At 39.9% G+C, this 26,541-nt stretch overlaps 1 protein-coding gene across 1 annotated transcript in view; it reads right to left on the bottom strand.

Annotated features, from left to right (window-relative positions):
* Positions 1–8,428: 8,428 nt before the first annotated feature.
* The window catches only part of ncanb (neurocan b), a 179,222-nt gene continuing 161,109 nt past the window's right edge, over positions 8,429–26,541 (bottom strand). The window contains exons 13-16 of the mRNA XM_032572020.1: positions 24,911–24,993; positions 23,544–23,688; positions 16,082–16,264; positions 8,429–14,494 (exon numbers count right to left, since the gene is read on the bottom strand). Coding sequence (XP_032427911.1) covers positions 14,358–14,494; positions 16,082–16,264; positions 23,544–23,688; positions 24,911–24,993 — 548 coding nt within the window. The 3' untranslated portion in view covers positions 8,429–14,357. The remainder of the gene's footprint in view (positions 14,495–16,081; positions 16,265–23,543; positions 23,689–24,910; positions 24,994–26,541) is intronic.

The following is a 26,541-nucleotide window of genomic DNA, read 5'->3' as shown; positions in this document are numbered from 1 at the left end:
GAGCTGGTCTTGCCTCATTTTGTCTCCGTGGAAACAAAATAATGCATGGATGACATTTTTTTCTTTGTTTTCACGTATCTTTTGTCATAAAAAATGAACATCTGAATGCATCAATAACTAGGGGTTGCTACTACAGGAAGTATTGCAAATAAGCAGAAGATTTTTATCCAAGAAAGTTTCCGTTTTTTTCTATTCTCCACATATTAAGGTAAACTATTAGCCATTCACATTGTCACTTTTGTTACAGGTACCATAACACTAAACATGACAATTATTATGCAAAAAAGGTTATAGGGCTTTTTATAATCAGCCCTCTTTTAATGTCTCTCTCTTGATGAACAGCATTTTATCAAAACGTGCTGTGTTTTTGTTTGTGACCGACTCCATAACACTGCTTCGAAATGCTGCTTTAATTCATTGCATCCTGATTCTGAGGTGACTGTCGGAAATAAAACCTTAAGCTGTAATGAAAGCGGCGCAGTCTACTACGATTCATCAGAAGAATACACTGATGATCACCAAAGGTAATTTGACTAATTAACGAGAGTTGATGGAAAAAAAAAACATACTAAAAGACATAAATCAGTAAAATGATTTGGTGAGGCTGATGTAAATGTTTGAGTACGAGTAACTTGTGGCTCTCTGATTGACGTGTTGTGATGTTTGCCAGTGATTGTGTGATTACTGAGCTGCAAAGACAGCACTGAAAGAGTGGGAGCTGCTGGTTTCTTGCCAATACAGAAGAACAAAACCGTTCTGTTGTCATAGCAACTGCCTGCACAAAACACAGTGAAGTTCACGGAAAGTCAAGAAGAATGACATTACCAACGATGGCGATGAGTTTAAGACGGGAGAAAAAAATGCTGCTTATTGTGTTAATCTCTGATTATTAAACAGGAAAGAACCGTGATTATAAAATCTGGTGGCATTGATACATTTTTTTCCTCCCACTCTTCACACTGCAGTATGAAAATAAAGTCCGAACCATTAAATGAACGAACAGTAAATTTTCATTGATAAATGATGCATTTAAAATCTGTGAAGGTTTTACATCAGTATAGAAAAAAAGTCAGATTGCTACGCCATTCATAATAAGTTTTGACATTTAACGTGCAAAAGTTATATCAACAATGTAACTTGATCTGCAAAGGTTTTGCCTGCCAACTTATTGCCAAGTAGATATGTGAAGAGTACAATGTTCTTGTGGTGGTATTGAGGATAAGACGTAGCTACGTAGCTTATAGCAGCAAATCAGCAAACAAATAAACAGTTCCACTGAGTGAAAACCTTTTCCTTAAACGAGTAGAATATTAGAGTTCACATTAATTTAAATGCTATTTTGTAATTGTATGAATTTCTTTTTTTAAATCTGTTTTATAGTGTCTCACAAAAACATTCACACCTTTTGAAATTTTTTAAACGTTTTGTTTAATTTACAAACTAGTAGGGGTTTCTCTAGATTCTTGTTCTGCTTAAACTCAATGGTACTTTCTGAGTTTGTTCTAGATTTGTAAAATAACAGGAGTTTCTCTAGGTGAGGGATGTATATTTGTTCCTAACTTATGCTTACTATAAGTACGTTACAGAGCATAGCCGGAGCACAACACGATGTTGCATTTCTGACAATGAAAGGAAAAGGGATTCGGATGGGATCAATAGCCAGAGAGAAGAGGAAGAGGAAGAGGAGAAAGGCTGCATGGCGGAGCAGTTAGGAGGCAAACGGAGTCTCACAATGACCGAGGCTGGCCAAAGGGTGCAGCCAAATGTTGGGAGAACAACTGTGTCCTCATTGACACAATTATTTAGGATTGTGAGAAAATGACTGGCTTGCAGGTAACTCATTGTGTTTTGTTACTTGTAAAAAAAATTATTTTGAGTAATATTTTGCTAATGTTGAGGATGATTTAAGAAATGAAAGAAAGCTTTAAGAGGTTTGCCACAAGCCAGGAGAACCATACGGTCAGATGAGACTCAACAGGAATTCAAAACACATACTGTGTATTCCCCCCACACCTCACTCCTCTACTCATATTCAGATTGCTATTATTTATCAGATGTCACATTTTACTCATTACAGCTGCTTCTTTCTAGGATTTTTCTCTTAAAATGATGTCACCTGCGCCCCCCAGGAATCCATCCTTGGCTGCTGTTTTCTGACAGCCACAACCTTTCAGCCTGTTTATCTGCTCCGCTTCATTCATTTTCCTCCTGAAAAGCTCCAAAAGCCCCTCGCTGTTTGTACTCACTCCATCTGTTTCTGCCCTCGGGTTCCTCTCCATTACCTGTAATACCAGCATACTAATTAGTTCAGCAGCAGCAGAATTTGAACACATCTTGAATTAATGTGCACAGGCAGCAGAGAAGTAGGCTAAAAGAATGACTGAACAAGTTAAATGAGGCAAACCAAACCATCATTGTCAGTAATATGGTTTATCAGCTCTGTCATTCGCTGTGCCACTCATTATTTATATGAGCGCCATTGTTTTGTCTGTTTCTCAGTGATTGGCCACTTGGGAAATTTAAAGGCCTATAAAAACATGTAAGAAGAAACAAAGGATTTGCCTTTGATTAAATAAAACTTGTGTAAATGCCTATTGTGGATCTGGAGAAGGTGATCCCACAAGGGATTTTGCGTTGGGATGATTTACAGGTGACCCCGACCTTGTAGCTGTTTGAACCTCTTGACCCCAACTCTGCTGTTGGTATTCATGACCAGTTCTTTGGACTTTCAGTGTGCGCCGGAGTGGTTTACAGCTGAGCTCTACTCAGCTAAGTAGAGCTCTACACTCTACTTAGCTGATTGTAGAGCTAAGTAGAGGGTTTCGTACAGGTAGAAAACAATGGATGGATGGAGGGTAGAATGTTGGGAACCCATTGGGAATCACTCTAATATTCAAATCTGGAGGATGTTTTGTAATTTGCCTGACCCCATGATTTACTTACAGACTACATACTTTGGATGACGAAAGCTACCTACTCGACATCATTCACATCTGCATCACATCATTAGATCACATTAGGATGCCATATTGTTAAGACCGAGCGTACAAGTAAACCAAACGCCATTAGCTCATTGTGGGACACAGCTAAAGAAATGACTCTGCCCCCCAAACGATCTCCATTAACGTCTTATGCATTCTGTGTGTAGTTCAGCCGCAGTAAGCTGCTGCTGATAGATATTATGCATGGGAAGTAATGGGTTTGTGTGACAGGCAATTAGCCAATTTGTGAGGGGTTTCTCTAGTGTCAGGGTGCATGAAGCAGGCGTTCGTGTTGAGTTAATTGAAAGTGGTAACCATCCTAATGGAGTGTACCGGGCTAAATAATGGGAAGAGTTTTGACCTGATATCCATGGATAAGGAGTGTAGCTTACTTTCATCATAATACGGGCCATCTATTGTTCCTCTGGGTACTGTCTTTAGCAGCAAGCTGTCACTCAAACATTTAGTTCAAAAGTGGATTTGGTTTTATTTCCCTGGAAAAGGAATAGGTAAATCAAGAGTTTTAGTGTGCTAAGGCAAATTTATAGCATAGTGTCTAAAAGGAAGCAGAGACCCGCTGGAGAAGAGGAAGTGTAGAGGAGAGATTGCATGGACGAAGAGAAAGATTTGTTTGGAAAATATGAGGCAGAACGATAAAAAAAAGGGGGAAGAGGCAAAGAAGTCTCTGAAATTCAGAACTGAGGTAGCCGCAAGAAGACCTGGCTATCTAACCACTGACAGGCCCTAGAAATTGGTTGGTCAGCAAGCTATTGTGGCTCTGTTAAGAAAATATGAAACTGAATAAATTCAGGAGTGCACAGACCACCAAACTTTATCGTCTTTTAGTCACAAGAAAAAGTTACAGCTTAGCACTTGGCCTCTGTTCACTTTTCTCTTTTAGTAAACTTGAAGCTGCCTGAGGCCAACATTTGAGAAAAGTTTGTGCTATTTAGACGTGGAAACACTTTGAGTCATTCAATTTAAAACAGATCATTAGAACCACGACAAAACATCAGAATATAATTAATTGATCGATTGATAGATAAATGGATAGAGAGGTCTTAACATAGCAAAATGCTTTCATTTATCTTTGTCAACACATGGATATCTTGTTGATTTCATGCCTCCACATCTCCATCTTTAAATATGCAAGTTTATGCTGCTGCCTTTACCAATTATGGATGATGAGAGGCACCAGGCTGGCTGAAACACAAAATGTAAAATGTAAAATGAATTAGGAATGTTCGAGCTTACTGAAAACCTCAGCTTCTGAGTTGGAAAGGTTTCCCATCAAAATTTTTTTAAAAATGTGGATTTGGCATAATATCCTCATAATAATCTACTTTTCTGCTTCTGATTATGTAAACTATGTGCTCCATGGTTTACATGATCAGAATCAGAATCAACTTTGTTGGCCAAGTTTGTGCAAAGAACAAAGCGTTTGACTTTGGTAATTTAACTTAATGATAATACTGTGATTACAAACTTCATTTCATCTGTTCGTCTCATTGTCAATATACGTCAAAGTCATTTACAGCATCTCAATTATGCTATTTTACTCTGACTTTTAAAATCACCCCTTTGTTTTTATTTCACTTTTGTGAAATTGCACAATTAATCTTTTTTCTTTGCAGCAAAGTCTGCAGATGTTCTTTTTTTTTCTTTTTTTTTAACATAAGATAAAAACACATTCATCAGTAATGAATGCACCAACTGTGGCACAGAAAAGAAACATAATTTACAGTAATCATTTCCAGCAAGTTATTCATTTACTTTTTAATGTTATTCAAAAGTAGTTTTGAGAATTATTGCTAGTGCGACTTTGATGAAAACAGCCTTATTACTTTCAGTTTTATAGTGCTGAGCTCTACTGTACATCTGTCTGACATTACTTTTACTGCAAATTAAAACACTTAAGCCACTGGATACTTGCCACCAAAAAGTTGCTGTTATGACAATTTTATTTTAACTTGTTAATCACAAGTCAACTTACTTAAAGACATAAAGAAAAATGGTTGTTTCTGCCCAAAATGCAAATAATAGACACAACTGCGCGTACAAACAGGACGGGAGCAAATGAAGTCGGCTACCTTTCGCCACTCATGACAAGCTTGCAAAAACCAACTCAGCCAAGCCAAATCTGCAGATCATCAGATGGGGTCATAAAACGAGACACTGAGCAGTGCACACACAGCTGGAAGAGCAGGATGCTGGTCCGGTGGTGTGTGAATGACCTGGCTGAGTCTGAAGCTTTTTCTGGCTTTGCTCTTTGTCTGATTCCTGCACACAAAGGCACATCACTGTATTAAAAAAAACAAAAAACAAGCCAGTAATGAGATGATGCTCCACCATCTGCAGCGTGCCGTCGTTAAGATGGGTGCAAATGCAGATTCATGGGTGAAGCTATTCAACAACCTGACTGCAATAAAGATTAGGAAGATAAACAGAAGTAGGAAGCAGATTGTCTGTTTGGATCTGGATACTTAGATTTGTGCAAGTCTCTGGGTGTTTCTCTTTCTCTTTCTTTTTTTTGAGTGCAGCCTTCAAGAGATTAAAAACAGAACTTATTGAGGTGTCGGCAGAGAGTGACTGTCAGGCGCTAAAGTTAATGTTGATTATAATAATCTTCTTGAACTTTGGCAGCGCCATTAGGCAATAATGTAGGATAATACCAGCGATCCACATTGATTTGCCACGCCTGCCAGATGAGCCCGATATTGATCCAAGAACAAGGTTATGAAAAGCAGTCTCTCCAGCTACTCCTCCCCGACTTACACAACAAGAAGCACTGCACGCTTTGGGTATTTAAGCATATATTTGCATTGTGTATTGTGAGAAAATTCAGTTGGAAAGAGAGATGCTCTGCAGGGGTTTCTGTTGCATGCTGCTCCTAAATGTGATTACAATGCCTTACATGTATGAATACTTCTCATTTCCCACATTTTGTACTATTACAACCACACACAGTATCGTTTGTTTGGATGTTATTCAACAGATCAACTCTCAACAATGTAAGACACCGTATTTCTTATTTGTTTTCTGCATTGTGTTAACATGTACAGGTCTGCCTCTATCAGTTCTGATCTTTCTTTTTATGGTTGAAGAAAGATATTTTTAAAACTTTTAAATATCATTTAAAAAAAAAAAAAAAATATATATATATATATATATATATATATATATATATATATATATATATATATATATATATATATATATTTTTTTTTATTTTTTTTTTTTTAATTTTATTTTATTTATTTATTTTTTTATTATTATTATTATTATTTGGACAGGGGGCTGCACAGTGGTGCAGTTGGTAGCACTGTTGCCTTGCAGCAAGAAGGTCCTGGGTTCGATTCCCGACCCGGGGTCTTTCTGCATGGAGTTTGCATGTTCTCCCTGTGCATGCGTGGGTTCTCTCCGGGTTCTCCGGATTCCTCCCACAGTTCAAAATCATGACTGTTAGGTTAATTGGTCTATCTAAATTCTCCCTAGGGGTGAGTGTGTGTGTGAATGGTTGTTTGTCCTGTATGTCTCTGTGTTGCCCTGCGACAGACTGGCGACCTGTCCAGGGTGTATCCTGCCTCTCGCCTGGAACATAGCTGGAGATAGACACCAGCACCCCTCCCGACCCCATTAGGGACAAAGGGTGAACAGAAGATGGATGGATGGATGGATGGATGGATGGATGGATGGATGGATGGATGGATGGATATTTGGACAGGAGCCATGAACCTTAAACATGATCAGTTTTTTGTAATTTGCAGGACTAGAAGAAAAATCTGTCACTGAGGTAACAAAGTTGGATTTAGTCCAGGGATCCAAAGTCTGTCAATTACAGTCCTGTCTAGCATATAAAAATAAAAAAATATAACATACCAAAAACACAGATTTTTTTGTGTAGCTTTAATGTGACAAAATGTGGAAAAGTTCAAAGTGTAGGCATAATTTTGCAGCGTTAAGAGCGTGCATTTCATTTCCTACGGTGACAAAATCCAGTTGGAAAACGTTTGATTCTGCAGAGCTCTGCTCTGCGATTCGGTCCTGAATGCGAGTGGCTGTCTTTCGTAGCTGCAGAGCAGCAGAGGATAGAGCTGAAGGTCATTTCGAAAGGGAGAGATTGAGAGAAAATTCCCGTTAAGCAACGCTAATGAGCGTTGTGCAAACTCGCCGTGCTGGGCTGAAATCGCCGCTCAGCCGGCCAGAACCGAGGGGAGGTGGAGGAGGGGGGGCATTAAAGAGATGAAATAATAAGTGTGATTGATTGTCTGATCCAAACAGAACCCAGTACGGCAGCTTCTTCAGGTGTTTTTGGAATAATAATGGAACGAGTCAGTCATCTATTAAAGGGCACGAGGAGAACGGTGCAACAAAGCAGTGGGGAAAGATAGAGATACGACGGTGTGAGTGTTTTGCAGGAAACATTGCTGCGAGGCGATGAAACCGTCCATTCACAAGTGAAGGCTCAGTGGCGGACCTTCAGGTTGAGCTGAAGGTTACATAGCTGAACAGTAGATGTATTCACAGACTGTTTGCTGCCAAAATACACCACCCCTCCCGTCCCATCGCATGTCTTTTATCCCTCCCACTTGTCTGTCTCTGCTGCTCTTCATCCTACGCGGCTTTTCTTGTGCTGCTGAGGGATTTGCCCTTGGCAACCCGCTTTGTTTGCTTCAGCCAGAAATTGTTGGAACGTCAAAAAAAAAAAAAAAGAAAAACGGGAGCAAAACTGCATTTTTTTTCTTCATACAATATTCTTGGCACAGGAGAGAATGGCTTGCCTCTTCACCCAGATTTGGAAATGGATCTCCTCTGCACATAGAGGTCGTAAAATGGGTTTTGGAATAAAAAGACTGAAAGTATGTCAGATAAAATCAATGCTAACACGGAGAGAAAAGGCAAAGAGGTCAGCAATATTACTGTTGCGCCGCTGCATAAGTTAGAAAGCCACGCTGTGGGCTTTGAAAGTTGTTTAATATTGAAAACTGCTTAAAAAAAACCCGTCCTTCAGAATTGCCGTTTTATTCTTTTAGAATGAGTAAACAAAGCAAACAACCCAAATTATAAAATACTTCTGTTGAATTTATTTTAAAGGAATTGTTTAGAGCACCAATAATTGTGGCGCTGAAAGACTAAATATGGTGCATTGTGCTTTAGAAGTCCCTAGACTAGATAAATCACTCTACAGGCAATTTACCGTTTAATTGTGCGACCAAAGAACAATTGAAAAAAAAAGAAGCTCCCAGTTAAAAAATGTAAGTTGCATTGATTGCAGTTTTTTTTATTATAAATCTCTGCTCCAGCTAGAGAAAAGGTCATTTGACTTATTTATAATATTAATATTTTATTCCTTCTTACTTTTCTGCGTTGTATAATAAGTGGCTTGGTCTCATAATGGCTTTGAAATAACTTCACAAAAATCAAAACAACGAGTCCAGGCAAACAGGTGATGGATCCAAACAAGGGTTTCCTTTAATGGTCATTTGTCTTGTAAAGAATAGAATACAATAACAGTACTAGAATTAAGAACATACACTGATAAATATCAATAAATACTGGTGAGCCACATTCACACAGCCATATGCAGCGTCAGCTTCAGTCTTTTATATATTGCATTTGTGTTCGCCGTAGAAACCTGCAAGCTGAGACGCTGCGCAGAGGGAACAGAGCCAACAATGAAGTTTGTACTGTAGATGCCCAGCTTTGCTTCGGGCTCTCCTGCAGTGCCCGTGTTGACCAAAGCACCTCTGTGTACCTATTGCAGCAGTTTCACAACAGCAGCAGCAGTGTGTGTGTGTGGGGGTGTTTGTGGCTGTGTGCAAGAAAGAGAAAAAAAATCAGATGGAGCTGGGATTCGGGAGAGCTTTCACCGGCTGTGTGAATGCGGCCCAGAGAGGCTAAGCAACGAACAAACACACCCAGAGTATAAATGGATCGTAAGGAAAGGAGGAGAGCAACTCGTGAGGAGATATGTAACGGAGGAAAGAGGGGGAAACATCTGTCACCGGCTCCTGCACTGCGTTTGTCTCAGTCATTCTTTCCTGACAATGATAAATCGTCTCAGCTCAGTTCCAGCGGTGTAATGCTCTACAGGTACCACAAGGGGAAAGGCCGGAGAATGAAATGGGAGTGAAAGAGAGTTCGGAATGGAAACGAAAACCTGTGAAAACAACGAAACGCGCAGAGAACTGTGTCTGTTTTCCTGTCATTTAGAAAACACTCAGCAGCCAGCCGATGCGATTGCGCCGTCGATACCATTGACAGACTTAATAAGAGCACAAGACAGACTGCCTAATCATGAAATCAATAGTCTGTCTGTGTGCAACTGAAGAAGGACGGCAGCCACTGCATCGCTGTTGTCATGCTGTCATTACCGACTCTCTCTTTTTTTATTGCATGCGCCTCCTTCAAGCTGCTTTTTGACAAACAGACAAGGTGGAGTGTCAGCCCATCTTTCGACTGACCCGCTGCATGTTTGCTTGATTGATTCAGATGGACCTTCTGTTAAAACCCCTCCATATTTAGCCACATCTCAAAGAGCTAAATACTGAAAATCGAGCTGATTAGTGAAATTTCAGGCGTGAAGACGCCCTGAACATTTCACACCTCTCTTCGACTCAACGAGCAGAAACGGACCCACCGGCTCCCCCAAGGAGTCGCTCCCGCCTCTGACCTGAGAGACAGCTGGCCGAAACATCTTAACAAGCTCAATGTTATGATTATGATGTGCAATGATAAGGCTTTGTGGCTGTGTGTTTGTCTGCCCTCAGGCCTCTGACTGTAGCGCCCGGAGAGGAAAAGCGAGCCGAGTGGGAGTGAGGAAGATTAAAAGGAGGATTTTGAAAGGAACCAAACACTGTGTTTGAAGTCAGAGGAGGAACTGGTGTGTGTGTGTGCGTGTGTGTGTGTGTTTGAGCTCATTTAACATGTTTGAGGTAAAAACGCTTTTGTTTTGTATTCCTGTGAGAAGCGTTGATGGCTGGATTTAAAAGAGGGCATCTCTGCGTGAGGATCCCATGGTCTGTTTTTGTGCTACAAAATGATCCGATTCAGTCACGTTGGATTTTGGTTTCTTCAACGTGCTTGCCTCGTGGATTTTAGGCTCGGAGCTCAACTCAGGTTCTTGCAACTTTATCACATTATTTTGTTTTAGGTCTCGTCACGCGGCCGAACCTTTACCCAGCTGTAATTACCCTGTTTCTCAGCATCAAGTCTGCAGTGAGAGGGTCGTCTGTCTGCCCTTCTATTCACCCACCCATGGTCAATCTATTTTACAGGAGCGACAGGGGGGCAGGGGGAGGAGAGAAAGCAGCCTGACATCTGCAGAGCAACAGGGGTTTGATGGCTGTGACAGCCACCATGTACCCTCCTCTGACTGTCCATCAGCATTACCCTTCCCCTGTCATGGCAGCTCTGTGGTTGGGCTGATAATGCAGCTTGTTAATTAGGCATGCAGGAGATTAATTGAACTGATACAAAGGTGTACGATTACTGTTGTTGTCCCAGTCAAGGTGAGAGGAGACAAACAAAGGCAAAGATATCACCTGCAAATAGCAGACTTCGCCTCAACGCTGCTCATAACATGTAGCACGTAGAGAAATCATCCGGTGGCCGACTGGGACCGACCGGCGAGCAAGAGTTTGGAAACTGAAAAATCTCATCTTATTCTGACTGAGGAACGTGCCGTACTGAAGCAGTCAGGATGCAACTGGGCAAAGAAGACTGAAAGCTAATTTTAGGTTATTTAGTGTGGTTAAAATGATGCTCAGAAATGTAAGAAGCTGTTTAAGATTTATTTTCTCAAAGACACATTGAGACAAGTCCGTGGTAAGTCCAGGCTGCAAGAAAGCGAGCGAGAGCAAGACATTCAGCAGAAAGTAGGTAAGCTGTTCTAATCCTTTTGAGCTTTCCACTCCTGTCTCTGTAGGATGACAAAGTTATACTACAAATATACCTTCAGACACAGGCATATTTTTGCAATGATAGCCATGCTAACTGCCCTCTTTGCTAATATAAAGATACAAAAGACAAAGCACTACATGGCTTTGTAGTGCTTTGCGTATGGAGCACAGGCACCATGTGCTGAGGCTACAGTGATCAGTGCAGCTTAGTTTTACCATTTACTGCATGTCTTCCTCTTCTCTCTGCACAAAAAAAACCCTTAAATCAGCTTAAGTCAGGATCTGTAAGTACTAGTTTTACAAAAACCACCCAAAAAAAAAAAAAAAAAAAATCGGGCTCAAAATTCTGATCCATGCAGCCTCAGGTGGAAGCTACAGTACTGAAAACATTAACGTTCTGTTCAAAATAAAATTGTAAAAAAGAAGAGGAAAGTGGATCGGCAAAGATGGATGAATCCTTCAAAAGCACATAGGCACTAAAGGAGTAAGAAAAAAAGATCCAGCAAAAGATAAAGAAACATCAAAGCTAGACATGCCAGAATGAGGGTCATAATCCCACAAGCACAAACCTCGAGGGTCGGCTTTAAAAAGAAGAGCAACGATTTATCTGGACAGTAAAGCTGAGAGAAGACAGAGCAAAGCGTTCTTTCTTTCTTTTTTTGTTCAGTCCACCTCAATCTCCTCTTTAAAGCACAACACGCGGCACGGCCATCTTCAGGTGGGAGTTTCTGTCTGACCCAGAAACAGCAAGCCTTAACCTCACTGACCCTTTCCATGGTCAACAACGGCCTCAGCCGCCATCACTCTTTCGTATCGTAAAAACACATGAACGCCGAGTTCCTACACTCAACGATACAGCTTCATATTCCCTGTGATAATGTTCGACCCCAGTCAGTCAGTACAGCTCTGACAAATGGCTTCACATCAGTCAGTGTATGTCTGAGTTGGTTATGTCTGTTCAAGTCAATCAGCTATTGGGGGGAGATCATTTTACTGACAATCGATAAAAGCAAATATTATTGAGCAACCTAATGTGATGTGTAACTTATCTGATAAAATCATGTCGGATCTGTCTTCACTCTTTTGTCATTTTAGTTGCTAGAGCAACACTAAGCACATGTCAGGAGGAAAGTTAACACAAGAAACAGGACTGCAGTGAATTTTACTGGTGATCCAGAAATCCACCTCATCTTTAAGCCATGAAAAAGAGGTTATATCATATCAATGTGTTTGAAGATTGATTATAAAGAAAGAGAACAAAAAAACAAACAAAAAAACAAACAAATGGGGATTGGATGCATTTACTTTGATGAAACATGAGATGGTTTCTTACACAAAACACTCAGGAAAATCAGTTTGATAAGTTGGTTATCTCAAAAACAGCTGATTGGGCAAACCATCTGTTTCCTTTTTATGAAAAAAAATAGCACAAACATTTCCTGTACAGTGGAGGTATAAAGTAGATTTGCTCCAATTAGATTTGATTGTGTGTCTTACCTTCAGTCTACATTTCATATTAGAAGCTTATATAGACTCAACATCAAGATGAATGCATTTGAATTTTTGCATTATTTGAACTCAACTCACTTTTTCCAGAGTAGACTGATAACAGCGACTCAAGGGTTTTCTGAAACTAGAATTGGGTGCACAGGTGTGAATTCATTGTAGATTTTATTGAATCCATAGAAGACTTAGATTTGAGAAATGGAAATATGCTTTATCACTATTCTGTTAAAAAAAACAACTTTTCCAAGTTTGAGCTAGCTTGTGACTTGAGCTAAATTAAAGTAATTTAGAGGTAGCCGTCTATTTGGTCATTTATGTGTACAATAGGGCTGAATGACAAAAGTAAAACATGATCATGTAGAACGCTGCGACAATTGTGTAACTTGTGATGAGTAAACCAATAATTCACAACCGTCACAGTGTTTCTGCTTCACCTTGCAGCAACCAGACCCAGTAGCCAACGAAGAATCTGTTTAGCCAAGTCCTTTAAAAAAATATATTAATCATGATTTCCATCTGTATCGTTTCCAGCAGATTTGTCATTATGGAACGCTTGAACATGAGTTGGTTTATCATTTTCTCTGAACATCCAAATTGATTTTCCGTCGTCTGAGTGCGACTGTTAAATCGCTGAAGCTTGTTTAGGTGATCTGGACAAGACGAACGAATGAACAGACGGATGAATTTGAGAAAATCCACTGGACATTTTTACTTGTGCAACTACAGTAATTGTTGTATCATATTTTCATACTAAATCCATATTACAGTGATATTTCTGGCACGACAAACGTTTGAAAACTTTTCACTGGAACTTCTGTGTTGGGATTTTAGTTACTCACTTAAATGTTAGCTTAAGTTAAATTCGCTTAACTTCAGCAGATGAAATCACAGTAACTCAAGATATCTTTACATGGAGCAGGAAGACTGTCTAAATCTTATGACCCTCACCGTTCTACTTCCCCTTCGTTATGAGAACAGAAAACAAATGAGGAAGTTTTGAGCTGAGTTGAGACAATCGGTATCAAATGTGCAGGTTAACCCTGGAAGTGATAGGGAGTGGGTGGGGAGAGAAGGTGCTGGCACACCTTCAACCGTTCGGGATGCCTCAGATGATTTATTTAGGTGAGCCAGAAATCGGAGCCATTATCCATTTTTCCTCTGGGCTTTCATCATCTGATCTAAAGCAACTGTCTCACACTGACAAGAAAAATACAACGCTAACAATCAAATAACTCAATTACAACCGCCTCTGGTTGAAAAATCAGCGAAATCTGTATCAGAACGACGCAGCGGCGGCGGCGCTGCGAGTCCGCAGCAGTGTCTTACAAAGGGGCAAACGGAAAAGCAGCAGGATCAGGAGATAAACACAGAGCATTTGTAAAAAATAACTGTTCGATAGACAAAAGGCTCAAGTCAATATCACGACGTCTCCCATTGACTCGTCTGACTTTGATACGGCATTTTCAGTGATGTCACCCCTATTTACAGTTCATACTAAAACCACTTCTCGCCAAACAAAGTCCATACTCAAACAAAAAATTTTTTTTTTCTTTTCGTACTCAAAAAAAATACAAAAAATAAAACAGGTCAAGGGCTGAGCTCAAAGGGAGAGTTACTGGAACATGTGAGAGGACAGACAAAAGAGCTGGAGCCCAAAAATGAAACAAAGAAAAGGAAGAAGAAGGGATGTCAATGTGGTTGTTAGAGTCCTGGCTATACCTTGGCAGCACTTTGGCAGGCCTCAGAGGGGAGTAATAAGCAGGTTGCCTCTGTGCACCAGGGGGTGAGGAGGTGGGTGGGGGAGTAAGGGCAGAACAGAAAGGGGGGCAGGGAGTTTATGGGCTGAGAGTTTGAAGTGGTATTTGGGGAAATGAGGACAACGGGGAGACAAGCAAGCTGCAGGTTGCAGCAGGGAGAAAAAAAAGAGAAAAAAAAGAGGGTGCCAATCTTTTTTCTTGTGTTTTTTGGTTCAGAAACGGACGTGGTTGTGGCCTTGGTTGAACTCCCCTCCGTGGTGTCCCCCCTCTCTGTGGCCATGCCGCTTGTGCTTCCTGCGCTCCCTCCTCGCCTTGTGGTGGTGGCGTCGGTAACGGTGGGCCCGCCGAGCTGGCGAAACGAGAGAGAGAGAGAGAGACAGAGAAAAAAACAGTGTGATTTATTAAAGTAGAATTCTAGAGTTAAAAAAAGAGAAAAACCAGGAAGACAGACATGCATCCCAGGGGGAACATCACAGGCTTTCAGGTGGATTGTCGAAGGCAGGTGGAACCAGGTAGGACGCAAGGGAGAGGGGATCAAAGAGCAGCAAGGTCAGAGCGTCCTATTCTCCGTGCAGAGTGTCTGAAACACTGAGGGGTTATCTGTTTAATCTCACACTGTGTGGACCGGGCGCCTTTAGCAAGCGCGCGCTGAGATAGCCACCCACTCCCATCCTCTGTGAGAGCTCGTGCCGGGGTGCGGTGCCAAATCGCATCGGTCCGACATGTCATCTGCGACGAACGCTTACAAATTTTATAACTTGCGGCGCGTCAAAACAGCCCGCTTCCACACATTAGGAGTCAGAAGAAGCAATGCTGTCTTTATCAGTTTGAACAGAAGCTACATTATTTCAGTATTTCATCATTACTGTCACTCTCTGAGCAGAGCGACGTGAAACGCGAGCCTCGGCTTGTAGAATATTAAAGTGAATCTTGCTCCTTATGTGTCCTCTTGAAGAGGAAAGACGTTCTGCTTCCTGTGTAATCTGAGAGTCAAATCTGATCAGGACAAAATTAACTCTGTAAACGCTAAACAAGGGGAAGGTGTGTGACGGAGGGAGGATATTTTACATCTGGGGTGTCCAGAGTCAGCCCTCCAGAGTCCTGCTTGATTTAGTTCTCTTCCTGGTTGTAGTTGCTACCTCCTCTGCATGTTCTGCAGAGGCCTGCAAACGAGCCATCATTTGACTGAGGTGTGTTGGACCAGGGGAAGAAATGTAACATGCAGGATGTACCGGCTCTCGAAGGCTGACAGAACAACCTGAAAAGGATGAGGTATGAAATCTGACATTTTATAGGGCCTTGTAAAGTATCGACTCAGGTGGGCTAGAGATTACTCTAGAGATTTTGTTTGTTAAAAAAACCAAACATGTATTTCTAAAATCTTTTTTCACAGTGTTGTTACTGTGTTATGGTGTGTCACCTAAAATCCCATAAAAATACATTGAACACAGTGATTATAACAGATGTGAAAGGGTTTAAGATGGATGAGCGAGTGCCTGACTGTTTTATTCCTGTGTTTTGCATCGTGAACATGCAAAATAAAAGTAAGAGTAAAAAAGGCTGAACATTTTCCCTTTCAGCACACATCTATTGTATTGCATTGAGTCTGTACCTGTTGTAAAACATGTTTTTAAAGGAAAAAAACCAAAAAAAAAAAACAACCTTGAGCATAACGCACTTCAAAGGATACCCAATCACTTCTGAGCAAGCCCAGGGGAATTAATTCAGGCCACAGCCACGGTAATGTTTTTGCTTGCAATTATTAATAATGAGAGCAGGGCTGGCGAGCCACAACGCTCACAGTGACAGCCGAGCCTCAGGGCTGCTAATGTAGGTTCGATGTTGGGGACCTGTGGCGGGGAACGTGCTAAAAATAAAACAAACGAAAGTACAGCTTTAAGTAACGTCTGTGAGAACCTTGCTGCGTGAAACTCACATCTTATGCAGATGATTTTGGGTCGGTCCCACTTGCCGTTGGCACGACACTTAGCAGTGGGAACATGGCGCTGCAGGAAGCCGTCGCCGCACTGGTAGCGCACTATGGAGTGGATGTCGTAGTGGGAACGCTTCCGACCAATTAGAAAGGCGTTGTCCACGCTGGGAGGGGCGCCGCAAAGCACTGGAGAGACACAAGGGGCACAAAGAGGACAAGTTCAGAGCAGGGGAATCCAGGGCGAAAAAAAAAGACAGCTGGGCCTGACTGAGGCGAGCACAAAGGTCCTGGATTAATCAGTTTCAAAAACAGCGAACCGGGCTTAAACAAAGCAGCTGATTTATGCCAGGATTAGGTACATGCTCACTGATGCCTTCAAAAGACCATGAGCCAATGCTGACGCGGACAAATGTTGAACAACATGTAAACATGGATTTTCTTTGCAGCATTTAAAGCTCAGAAGGATTAGGAGAAGTGAAAAAGTCACTTCACAAACACATTTGAGAAAAAAAACCTGATAACTATAAACTAAAACAGGTCATATAGCAAAAAAGTATACAGATAAATCATATTGCATAATCTAACCTTTCCCTTGCTACCCCCCAATGTTATTATCTAGAATCAAGTAATAGTAAAATTTACTAAAATTACTGGTGTGCTAAAATCGTTAAACTTTCGATTGTCATTTATTGGAAAATGTTCTTTTAGCCCATTTGAATATTTATGTAAACAGTGCCTTATAGTGCTAAAACTAGAACTACCTTATAGGTTTAACAGCTAAACTCAATTAGCTGAATAACTTGGCTACCAAACATTGTTTAGATGTTGTTGATGTGCAGCAGCTGTAATGCTTTAAATACCCATTCCATTTCTGATGAGCGAGCGCTCTCTGTCATTTAGAGCAGTAGAAAAACAACAAGAACGACTTTTAATACCTTTAAGATATAAAATAATAATTTTTAAAAACTGTGTTCCCAGTTTTATGACGAAGCAACAACTTGAAAGAAATAAACTAATAATGAAGAAATGAAAAGATTATACTTCAATGCATATGTGCCTTACTTACATCTTTTTTTTTTTTATTAAACTCAAAGAGACTTACTTCAAAGTAAATGATGCAGGTTGATGCATTAATAGATGAAAAATGATTGGTGGAAACAAACAGATTTTTCAGTATTTCACTTGCCAATCAAAGATCAGACTGACTGCGGGTAATTAATCTGTAGGCTTTATTAATATTATTTTAATCCGTAAAACAACACAAAGTAAGATAGACTTGAGAAAAAGATTAAATGTTTTTGAAGTCGTTTTTTTTAAACACTTAACTAATGATGATTGTTAACCTGATTTGGGGCCGACTGACTTCCCAGAACACAACTCAAAACTTAGATGTCACTTCTTTAGCAAATACAAAATCTAAAAACATCCCATCTTACTTCCTCTATCTAGATTTTTAAAAACAGTTTCCAAGTTGTCTGCTTTAGCTTGGTTATGCCCCCTCTTCATTACACAAGTAGTCTTTAAATTGCAAGGATCTTATAGGCTCATCATCCCTACAAAATCCCAAATTTAAGGACACATACAGACACACATTCAGACTTTGGCTTACAGTTTTCTTAGAGCATTACCGCACTGCAAGCATCATAATCTGGATTTCGTTTCTGCAGGACAGCAAAGTCAGTGTAAGACTTGAGTGTGAGTGGGCGCCTGTCAAGGTAAAAATGCAATTTCGACGTATGAGGAGAGGAGCGAGGATAAGGAAAATGTTTACAGAAGCTGCAGGAGATGGGACCGACACGCTGTGCAGAGACTGACAGGATGGGAAAGCCACAGGGAAGCACTCCAACAGTCTCCTGTGGTAATGCTGGATGGGCTGAGACTGTCTGGTTAGGAGTCACAGAGCTGACACTCAGCTGTCACCTGCTGCACATTTAATGGGGAATAATCTCCGTTACATGCATCTATTCTACACTTAAAAGCTAATGCAAACACAACTCACAGGTAGATCTTAACTAAATATTAGTGATGGACATTCAGGATCAGTTCTGAACTAATCACAATGGTACAGTTTTATTTCATATTAATCCTGAACTGCATGTCTTTTTAGGCAGAATTGTGCTAAAAATCATCATCATCATCAACAACAACTTTACGTAGCGCTGTAACACCAGCTGCACCTGAAACAAAGTACTGAGCATCACGAATAGATAAATAATATAAAGAAGACATTAAAAACATGCATTTAGACAGAAAAAATCTATACGACAAAAAAAAAATTGTACTAAAAAGTACTGTTAAATCGACTTCATTTATTCAACAAGTGAGAAAAATCAAACGTTAAGAATTAATAGGTTTTTTTTGTGTCATCAAAGCTTTTGGTACCTTTGTTGTTAATACTCTGCACAACTACCACTCTTCCATAGGACAGCATTCAGTTTTCTCCAATAACTTTTGCTCAGACTTGTTGATCCACTTTTGTGTTGGCTTGTTTATACTTTTTGAATCATTAACCTATCGAAGTACATCAGCAGGCTAATAGGTACTCATACGCATTTTTAGTTTTTTTGGTGGAGTTCACCAGATTTTTTTCATTAAAAATGTAAAAAGTTAATAATGCCGTGCATAACAGGGCTCCTATGGGTCTGCGTGATTTTTCACAAGATACATTGCTGGTCGATCAACCACTGACTCATCTAACCAGCATCAGTGAAGCTGAAGAAACTCTACATGTTAACGTTTGTGATGGCGGTATAAATATCACCTTGTTTTCCTGGGAAAATGTCAGAACCTGGGTTCTTCTGGGCTCCAATGGCTGTTTTGGAGATTTGATAAACTCAAGATGTCACCCCTGTCTGTAGATCTCCAACTGTGAGTTTTGGAGATTTTCTTTACCTCACCTAACATCCTGGTCACTGGCAAGATAAACACAATATATGTCATGTACCTTGGTGATCAGTGGTGATGAGAAATGTCCTGAGTCACATCATATTTATAGTCCAGAGAAACAGAGGGCTACTAATTAGTCATAAATGAATAAATACAAGTATGAATGAAAATGCTTTACTTTCATTTGAAATGGATTATTAGAGCAGGCGCCACCAGTGATTCTGCTCAAAACAATTCCTTCCAGAAGACGGGATTTTCCTCCAATGAAGAAATGTACTCAAATTAAACGTTCTGTTTTATAAATTGTTCATGCTCGACTTTGCTGCTGCAATAAAAGATTAATATATTGTCAGGTGTTCTTCACATCATGTTACCATTAAATGCGGCATGGTGCCAATAAATGTGACTTTCACTGCAAATATTGTCCGACTGTCAAACTACCGCCGATTTCTTCCGTGAACTTTATTCGTGCATCACAGGAATAACCAAATATGCAATCAGAATATCTTTGTACGTTTTCCCAACGTAAATGATTTAACACCCTCTAAAAGGCGAAGCAATATCATTAATTCAGATGGAAATCCTAATGCCACATTTACAGTTTAATGGGTTGTGAAAGAAGAAGGGAGGGGAAAATCAGACTCTTTTTGACACAGGAAAATCACTGAGTCAACGAAGACTGATCGCTAAAAGGTAGTTTTCTCTTTGCCTACAAGCCTTTTCCCCATGTGGAGTTTTATTTCTTTCGTTTTTTTTATTTTGCAGCGATGGCAAGACAAGTCAGATATACTGAAAGATGGATGAAAGCAAATGTCACTAAACCCAGAAGAAGCAACCAAAGCAGAGATTTCACAGAGCACTTTTTAAGTCAGAAAAGGTCTTTGCAGCATAAAGCCCTGGATGTCAAACTCTATAAGTCAGAATGAAAAGATCTACACCAGAAAATCCACAAAAAATGTTGTTCACAAGGTAGCGGCACACCGGAGGCGCAGGCATACGCCTGGAAACTGCAGGACTACGTTGACTATTTTATACATTTTCCTCTTGTGTTCAGGAATTGTACATACATTTAAATAATACAAAAAAATGTACACTTCATAAAGCTTACCCAGACACATTTGTTTATGTTTTCTAAAAGTTGCATGCATTGGCTGTGTTTATTCATGCTGTGAGCAGCTACAGAGGGATTATTTGCGCCTTTATTCCTGTGTAGCGGGGGGTTGTCAGTGTGAGGCGGAGGAATGCGAAGAGCTGCAGACAGCTTGACGCTAGGTCCTCTCAGCGCTCCTTTACGGCCTCAAAGCATCCGCACACCAACTGACAATGACGACAGGGAAAAACAAGAGAGATGTAAAGCGGCTGCATGTGTGCATTTTCGACCAGGAGATCGAGAGAGAAGCTCACGTGGAAGAGCTTCATGTGGACAGATTCACTTTTTTGTTACTAAAGACCAAAATGCAAAATGCTCGTCTTTGTGAATGTTGCAGGTGACAGGCTGCTGGGGGCAACTGAGAGGTGATGGTTTCATTTGTGCAGCGCTGTTAAAACGCAGAGATACAAAGCGACTTTTTAAAACAACATCCCCAAACTAGAGTAGGCCTGAGCTGTTCTCCTATAGCACTCTTATCATGTCTGTGCAGTTTTGAGCTTTACCTTTGCTAGATGAACGTATGAACCTTTCTTAGAGCATAAACAAACGCTAAATACACATTGCAAAAGCACAAAACCTTAAAGTATTTTTGGTCTAGAATCCAGTGTAAATCTGCGACAGACTGGCGACCTATCCAGGGTGACCCCGCCTCTCGCCCGGAACGTTAGCTGGAGATAGACACCAGCACCCCTCCTGACCTCACTAGGGACAAGGGTGTTAGACAATGGATGGATGAATGGATGGAGGAATCTAGTGTAAATAACTTAGTGCACTTGAAATAAGACAAAACTGAGTTCAAAGTAACTTTTTAGAAAGAAATGGAGATTGTTTTAAGTAAATAATTCTTTTATATTGATGAAAAAGTACTAGTTTCACTGGCAGATTATTTCACTTATAACTTTTTCATCACCAAGAAATTACTGACTTAATACAATGTCTCATATCTTGTTGAAAAGTTGCTTGTAAGTTAGTTTTGTCTCATTTCGAGTGTACTACGATATTTGCACTAGAACCAAAAATACTGAAGAAACACAAAAATCTTAGTGTGTCCTGCAAACGTTTTCAGACCCCTCAAACTTTTTAAGATATTCTTCGATTCTTGTGCGAGTCCAACACAGAGTGGCTTTTGGCAAACTGAAAGAGACTAAACAGAGGTTTTTCAAGCAGTGAATTTCTTCTGGCCACGTTTCCATCAATGTTACGTTTGTTTAATACGCAACATTCTCCCACCTGAGCTGCAGATCTCCGCAGCCCCACCAGAGATACCAATTACTCAGCTTACAATGCATATAAACCGCCATGTTCTGGCTTCCCACCTTTAATGCTTCTTTGCATATCCCAGTTGTCATTTCTGCCACTTTGCTTTTCTTGAGACTTTTAGACTATGGAAATTCTCAAAAAAGAGACTAAAAAACAAGAGGAGCTGAAGAACTATGGAGGGCTCACAGGACACCATGCAAATTCCGCTTCCAACCTCTAGCACACAATAATCCATCAAAAGTGTAACAATTTCAGACTGCATGTCATCTGAAGGTGAATCCCCCTCACACTTTTCTTTTTTTTCTTTTTTTATGAAAGAGCTCAAAGCAAATGACTGAGATTTCCCGGGCAGGCTTTCCAAATTCAAATGCACAGCCTAACCCCTAATAGGTCTAGTTTTCCAATTTTCCTCAAAATGCTAATTAGTGGTGCATTATTGTCATAATAAAAATGTCAACAAAAACATACTTTTACTAAAATATGTTAACGCACTCTATCTCTTCTACAAAAATGCAACATGTAGAATTTGACACCAAGTTTAGCAACTTAATATTATGTATTAGTAATGAAACTGTAATCCGAAGGTAAACAATTTTCCCAGTTTCAACAAGTAGATCACTAATGAGGCTCGGTATTTGAACAGAATCTAAAAAGACTGTTTTGTGTGTACATATATATGCATATAATGTTACTCATTTTAATCTCTTTCCTCTTCTGAGTTAAGCAGGAAGAAAAATCATTGCCAGCTGCGTGATGCGCCTCCTTGGCTGCCTCCCAGGTGGTCGATCAATGTCTGATAGGTTAATGTGATGAGAAGACAAATAGATCACCTGAGCGGGGGTAATTAGAAATCCGGCAGGGAACTCGCAGCGTGGCGCTGACAAACTCCACTGATCGGACAAGACAGTGCACGGGGTTACTTGGAGTGAAGAAGGGGCTGACGGCGGGGAGTAGCGGGAAGATGAAAAGATTCTGGTGATTTCAAGTGACTGATTGAGGTCAGAGGTGGGCCCGATGCTGGGGACTTGTGAGAGTGTGCTTCAGAGGTGGTGCAACACCTTCCTTGTGAAGGAAATAGCTCTGCGCTTATTCTGAAATGGAGCAGGACCGCCTCCGGAGGGCTCCACGTTACGTCAGCGACAGAAGGAACGCTCTCTGTGTTTTGGAGAAGCAGACTTGATTTGGTTAAATTATCATAGTGACTGTCTAAAAGAAGGCCGAGCTTTCTCCTTTAAAGCTCTTTACTGCGACATCCTCAGCAAAACTTTTAATTAGTTGTAGCTCTATTTGTGTTTTTGGTTTCTCATCTCCATTACCATAAAGCCTAGTGTTTTAAAACAACCAGTTAATTTTTGATTTAAAGATCAGTCAAAGAGACGTGCAGAGAAATTGGCTGATGACCAGAAATTCACTGGTACAGGCTGGACAAAAAGTCAAAAATCTTTCACCGATGTGTCATTTGTTGGTGCTTCCTGGTCGCACTGACAAAAAAACACGTGTGGTGTGGAAGTTGTCGCTAAAAGAAGGAGGCTCATATGCCAGTATCTTAGCCTTTGACCATAAATGCGTCCTGTATGTAAATCAGTGGCAGTTTTCTGGCTGTAGAACAGAGAGAAACCTCAACAGGTGACAAGAAGTTCACAAAGGGACAAACTAATTAATATGTTTGCTCTGTTGTCTATGAAGACCAAGCTTTATAAGAATAATTTATGAGCAGCTTGCTGAAAGTTGCCTAATGTCAATGAAAGAGGATGATGAGACTCTGAAGAGCTGAACATGTCCTGATTGAAGAGGCTCAGAGGTAATCTCTTCCTCCTTACGGGAGACGTGTGTAATGTAAAGTATGACATAGTCAGGGTGTTCATAATCATTTTAAGTTTTTTTTTTTTTTATCAATCCCTGAGGTTTAACAGCAGAGGGGCTGGAACACTTCTGAACTTATTTATATATATATACTAAAAAAAAAAAAAAATCTCTGAAGAACTTTTGCTCACCTTTTTTTATACCTCATAATTGCACTTTTAAATCTCAAACTGAGAAGAGGAGCAGAGTTGTTTCCACTGTATCCGTCTTGCTCAGCCCCTGCTCCTCAGTCTCACTCTTTAAATTTGATGAATTTCTCCTCCATCCTGCTGAGTGCTGCTCCGTACTGCAGCCCCAGGCTCTCACCTGTTCCCTTCTTGCAGACGTAGGGCAGATTGTAGTTGCAAGGCACGTCGTTCCATTTGCCGTTCTCGTGGGCGATCATTACCACGCAGTCCTCTCCTCCGGCAAAAAAATTGTCAGGCTGGTTTTCCCGCCAGTTTTCATATTGCTACAGACGTAAAGAAACGTACACATGCAGAAAGTTAAGAATGAAGCTGAATAACAGCTGAACAGCTGAATAAAAAAATAAACAAAACATGTGTTGAATGTTTTTGATTATACAGTTTTACTCACTATGGGAGGCAATAAGACCTCATTAAAACGGCATTAGATTTCTTGTCAAAGTGTCATCCATCTCTAAAAGTGATTTCTAGTTGTCTGCTGTAATGGGTTTGTGCTTTCTGTCAGCTCTGAAGCGCTTTGAAACAGATACTATGTTTGAGATGTTTATTTTGAAGTGAGAAAGGAAGTAGTTCTTGTGCTGCCCTGATATGTCGACAGAGTCAGCTAATGAAGACTTGGTAGGACTTGCTGATAAAATTTGGTTACATTAACATTGGAAAAGCATCCATTACCTTAAAATAGTTTTGTGGGAGTACTTTGGGTTATCTGCAGAACAGATAAATGGTGGCAGGCGAACAAAATGAGGTAAAAACTATTTCGCAAGTAGTCTGAGAAAACTGCACCCGGCATCTGCTACAATGTAGCTTCCTGCTGGAACTAAAGGGCCATTTCAGTTTTCTTAAGGTGTCTGGGATCCACTAGATCAGGCTTAATTTAATTTAAAACAATTTGTAAATCATAAAACCTCTACAGTATTTGTGGAAAGAAACAAATGTTGTATTTTTCCAAAAATACAACCAAAATTCTCACGAAACCAGGATTGCGCAGTCTGATCCAAGTATCTGTTCACAGTACTTGGATTTTATAAAGTTCTTACTGCATTTACTGATGTGTTTGCTTCCATTGGTGTGGACTATTTTCCAATATTTACCTTTAGTTTAAATATTTACCTTTAATATAAACCTTTAGTTTTATATTAATGTTACTGACAAATTCTGCAATGATGTTGGCAACAAATAAAGGGCTTGGTTTTAATGTTGAGACAGTTTGTGTGTCAGCGGTGAAGCAAAAAATAAATCCAAGTGCATATCATATAAATCGATACATGCTAAAGGTAGAGGAAATTACATATAAGACAACAGAGCCTAAACAGGAAAACTCAGTTCTGATAAGTGATTCGTTACATGATAATCAAGTTTATTTAAAAAAAAAAGTACATCAGTGATCAGAATATTTTTTTGTATAAATTAGATATTATTTTGTGTCTCATCACATCCCTCATATGTAGCATTTTAAACTCTGCTGGTTAGCAGTAATTGCTTCCTCACCAGGTCCGTCTTGTCCGTCCACTGAAAGTCATCCTCCACTGTACGATCGTTCAGCCCAATCCAGGTATTGTCGTGGCTCAGACCTGCGTCAGATGTAAGACAAATGAATAAACCAAGTCTTAGAAATCTTATATTTAACAAACACTTTTGCCAAAATGTAATGGTGTTCTCCAAGTCTGTCTAAAACACAAAGAATGTATGATCGCATATGATTTTAATGTCCAAAAACATTTATTCGGTTGAGAAATTAAGTTTCCTGCATTAAGACTGAAGGTCCTACTTATTGGCTGCAGCAGAGAGACAATAACTGCAACCAGCAATGTCTGAGATGCATAAAGGATGACTGTTCAGTGGGGTTTTTTTTGTTTTGTTTTTTGTGAATGAAATTTTCCTAATGGAATTTTGGCTTAAACTCATTTGCATGTGTGGGCGTGCAAAAGTCCCTGCACATACTGTACGTATTAAAATTTCAATCACGTTGATGATTAATATCATTAATGGGTCCATTAATCTTGCTAATGGCTCTGAACCCTTTATTGCAGGGGTGGAGACACCGATTTTCAAGGCAACTGAGCACTTTTTATTTTTTTTTTGGAAATTAAAAAAAAATAAAATAAAAAAAAGAAGAAGCGGTAGATGGATGGTATTGTGGTCTCACTGAGACAGACAGCGAGTTGAACATTTCAGGATCATGCTGCTGGTGATCCTGATGTCATAACTCAAGTGGCGATAGAGTGCTGCTGGAGGGGGAAAACGACGGGGTTGAAGAGACGAGGCGCCGAGAGACAGAACAGAGTATGCTCACTCTGAAACAAACTGCTGACTGTGGTCAACAAACATACTGTACAGTGAGTCTAAGACGGGCAGAAATATAAGAATCAAACACTCGTTTGACTAGAAAACTTGCAATTCTCTATTTACTTGCCATAAAAAACTCCAAGAGCTAAAAATATGTATTTGCCTTAAATGAAGTAAGTGTAGCGTACATAAGCTGAGGTTACTATTTCTTTGCACAATATACAGAGACCCAGATGTTGATATTATGGCTTTGTTATCTTTTACTTTAATGAACTGATCTGAGTTAACTGGAGGCACATCTGTAGATGTATTTTGAAGAATCACCTCAAACACACTACTTCCTTGTGTGACATTGTGAAAGAAGTCATCCAGGGGAAAAAAACTTGAACTTTGTCTGATTTGTTCTTGGATCAAAACCTCAGAAGGCTGAAAGTGAACTGATCACCTTCAGATTGCTCGACAAAAAACAATCATCAAAAGGACAGTATCTGTCAGTTTTGCACTGTACTTTTAAAATAAAAAATAATGAATTATGAAATCAGTTTAGCGTTGCTTTGACCATTTTCTCCCTTAATTAGCCAAATTAAAAACTTTGAATAGACTACATGTCTAATACAATTTTGATTTCAATCAAATCGTTTTATTCCATAGTTAATCTGTCATTTCACTTTCTTTTGCAAAGTACATGGTCACGTCTTGATTACAAAGGTCATTAAGAATTCTGCAGTCATATATGTTTTTGCTCCTCTGTTGAGGATTAGAAGTTCTTTGTAAATTAAAAAAATATATAAAAAAACATTAAAACACTTTCTCTCTCCAGTTACTTCTGCACC

This window comes from Xiphophorus hellerii, chromosome 9 (assembly GCF_003331165.1).
Source record: "Xiphophorus hellerii strain 12219 chromosome 9, Xiphophorus_hellerii-4.1, whole genome shotgun sequence".
Classification (NCBI taxonomy): domain Eukaryota; kingdom Metazoa; phylum Chordata; class Actinopteri; order Cyprinodontiformes; family Poeciliidae; genus Xiphophorus; species Xiphophorus hellerii.
This window is presented reverse-complemented; position numbering and strand designations above follow the sequence as displayed.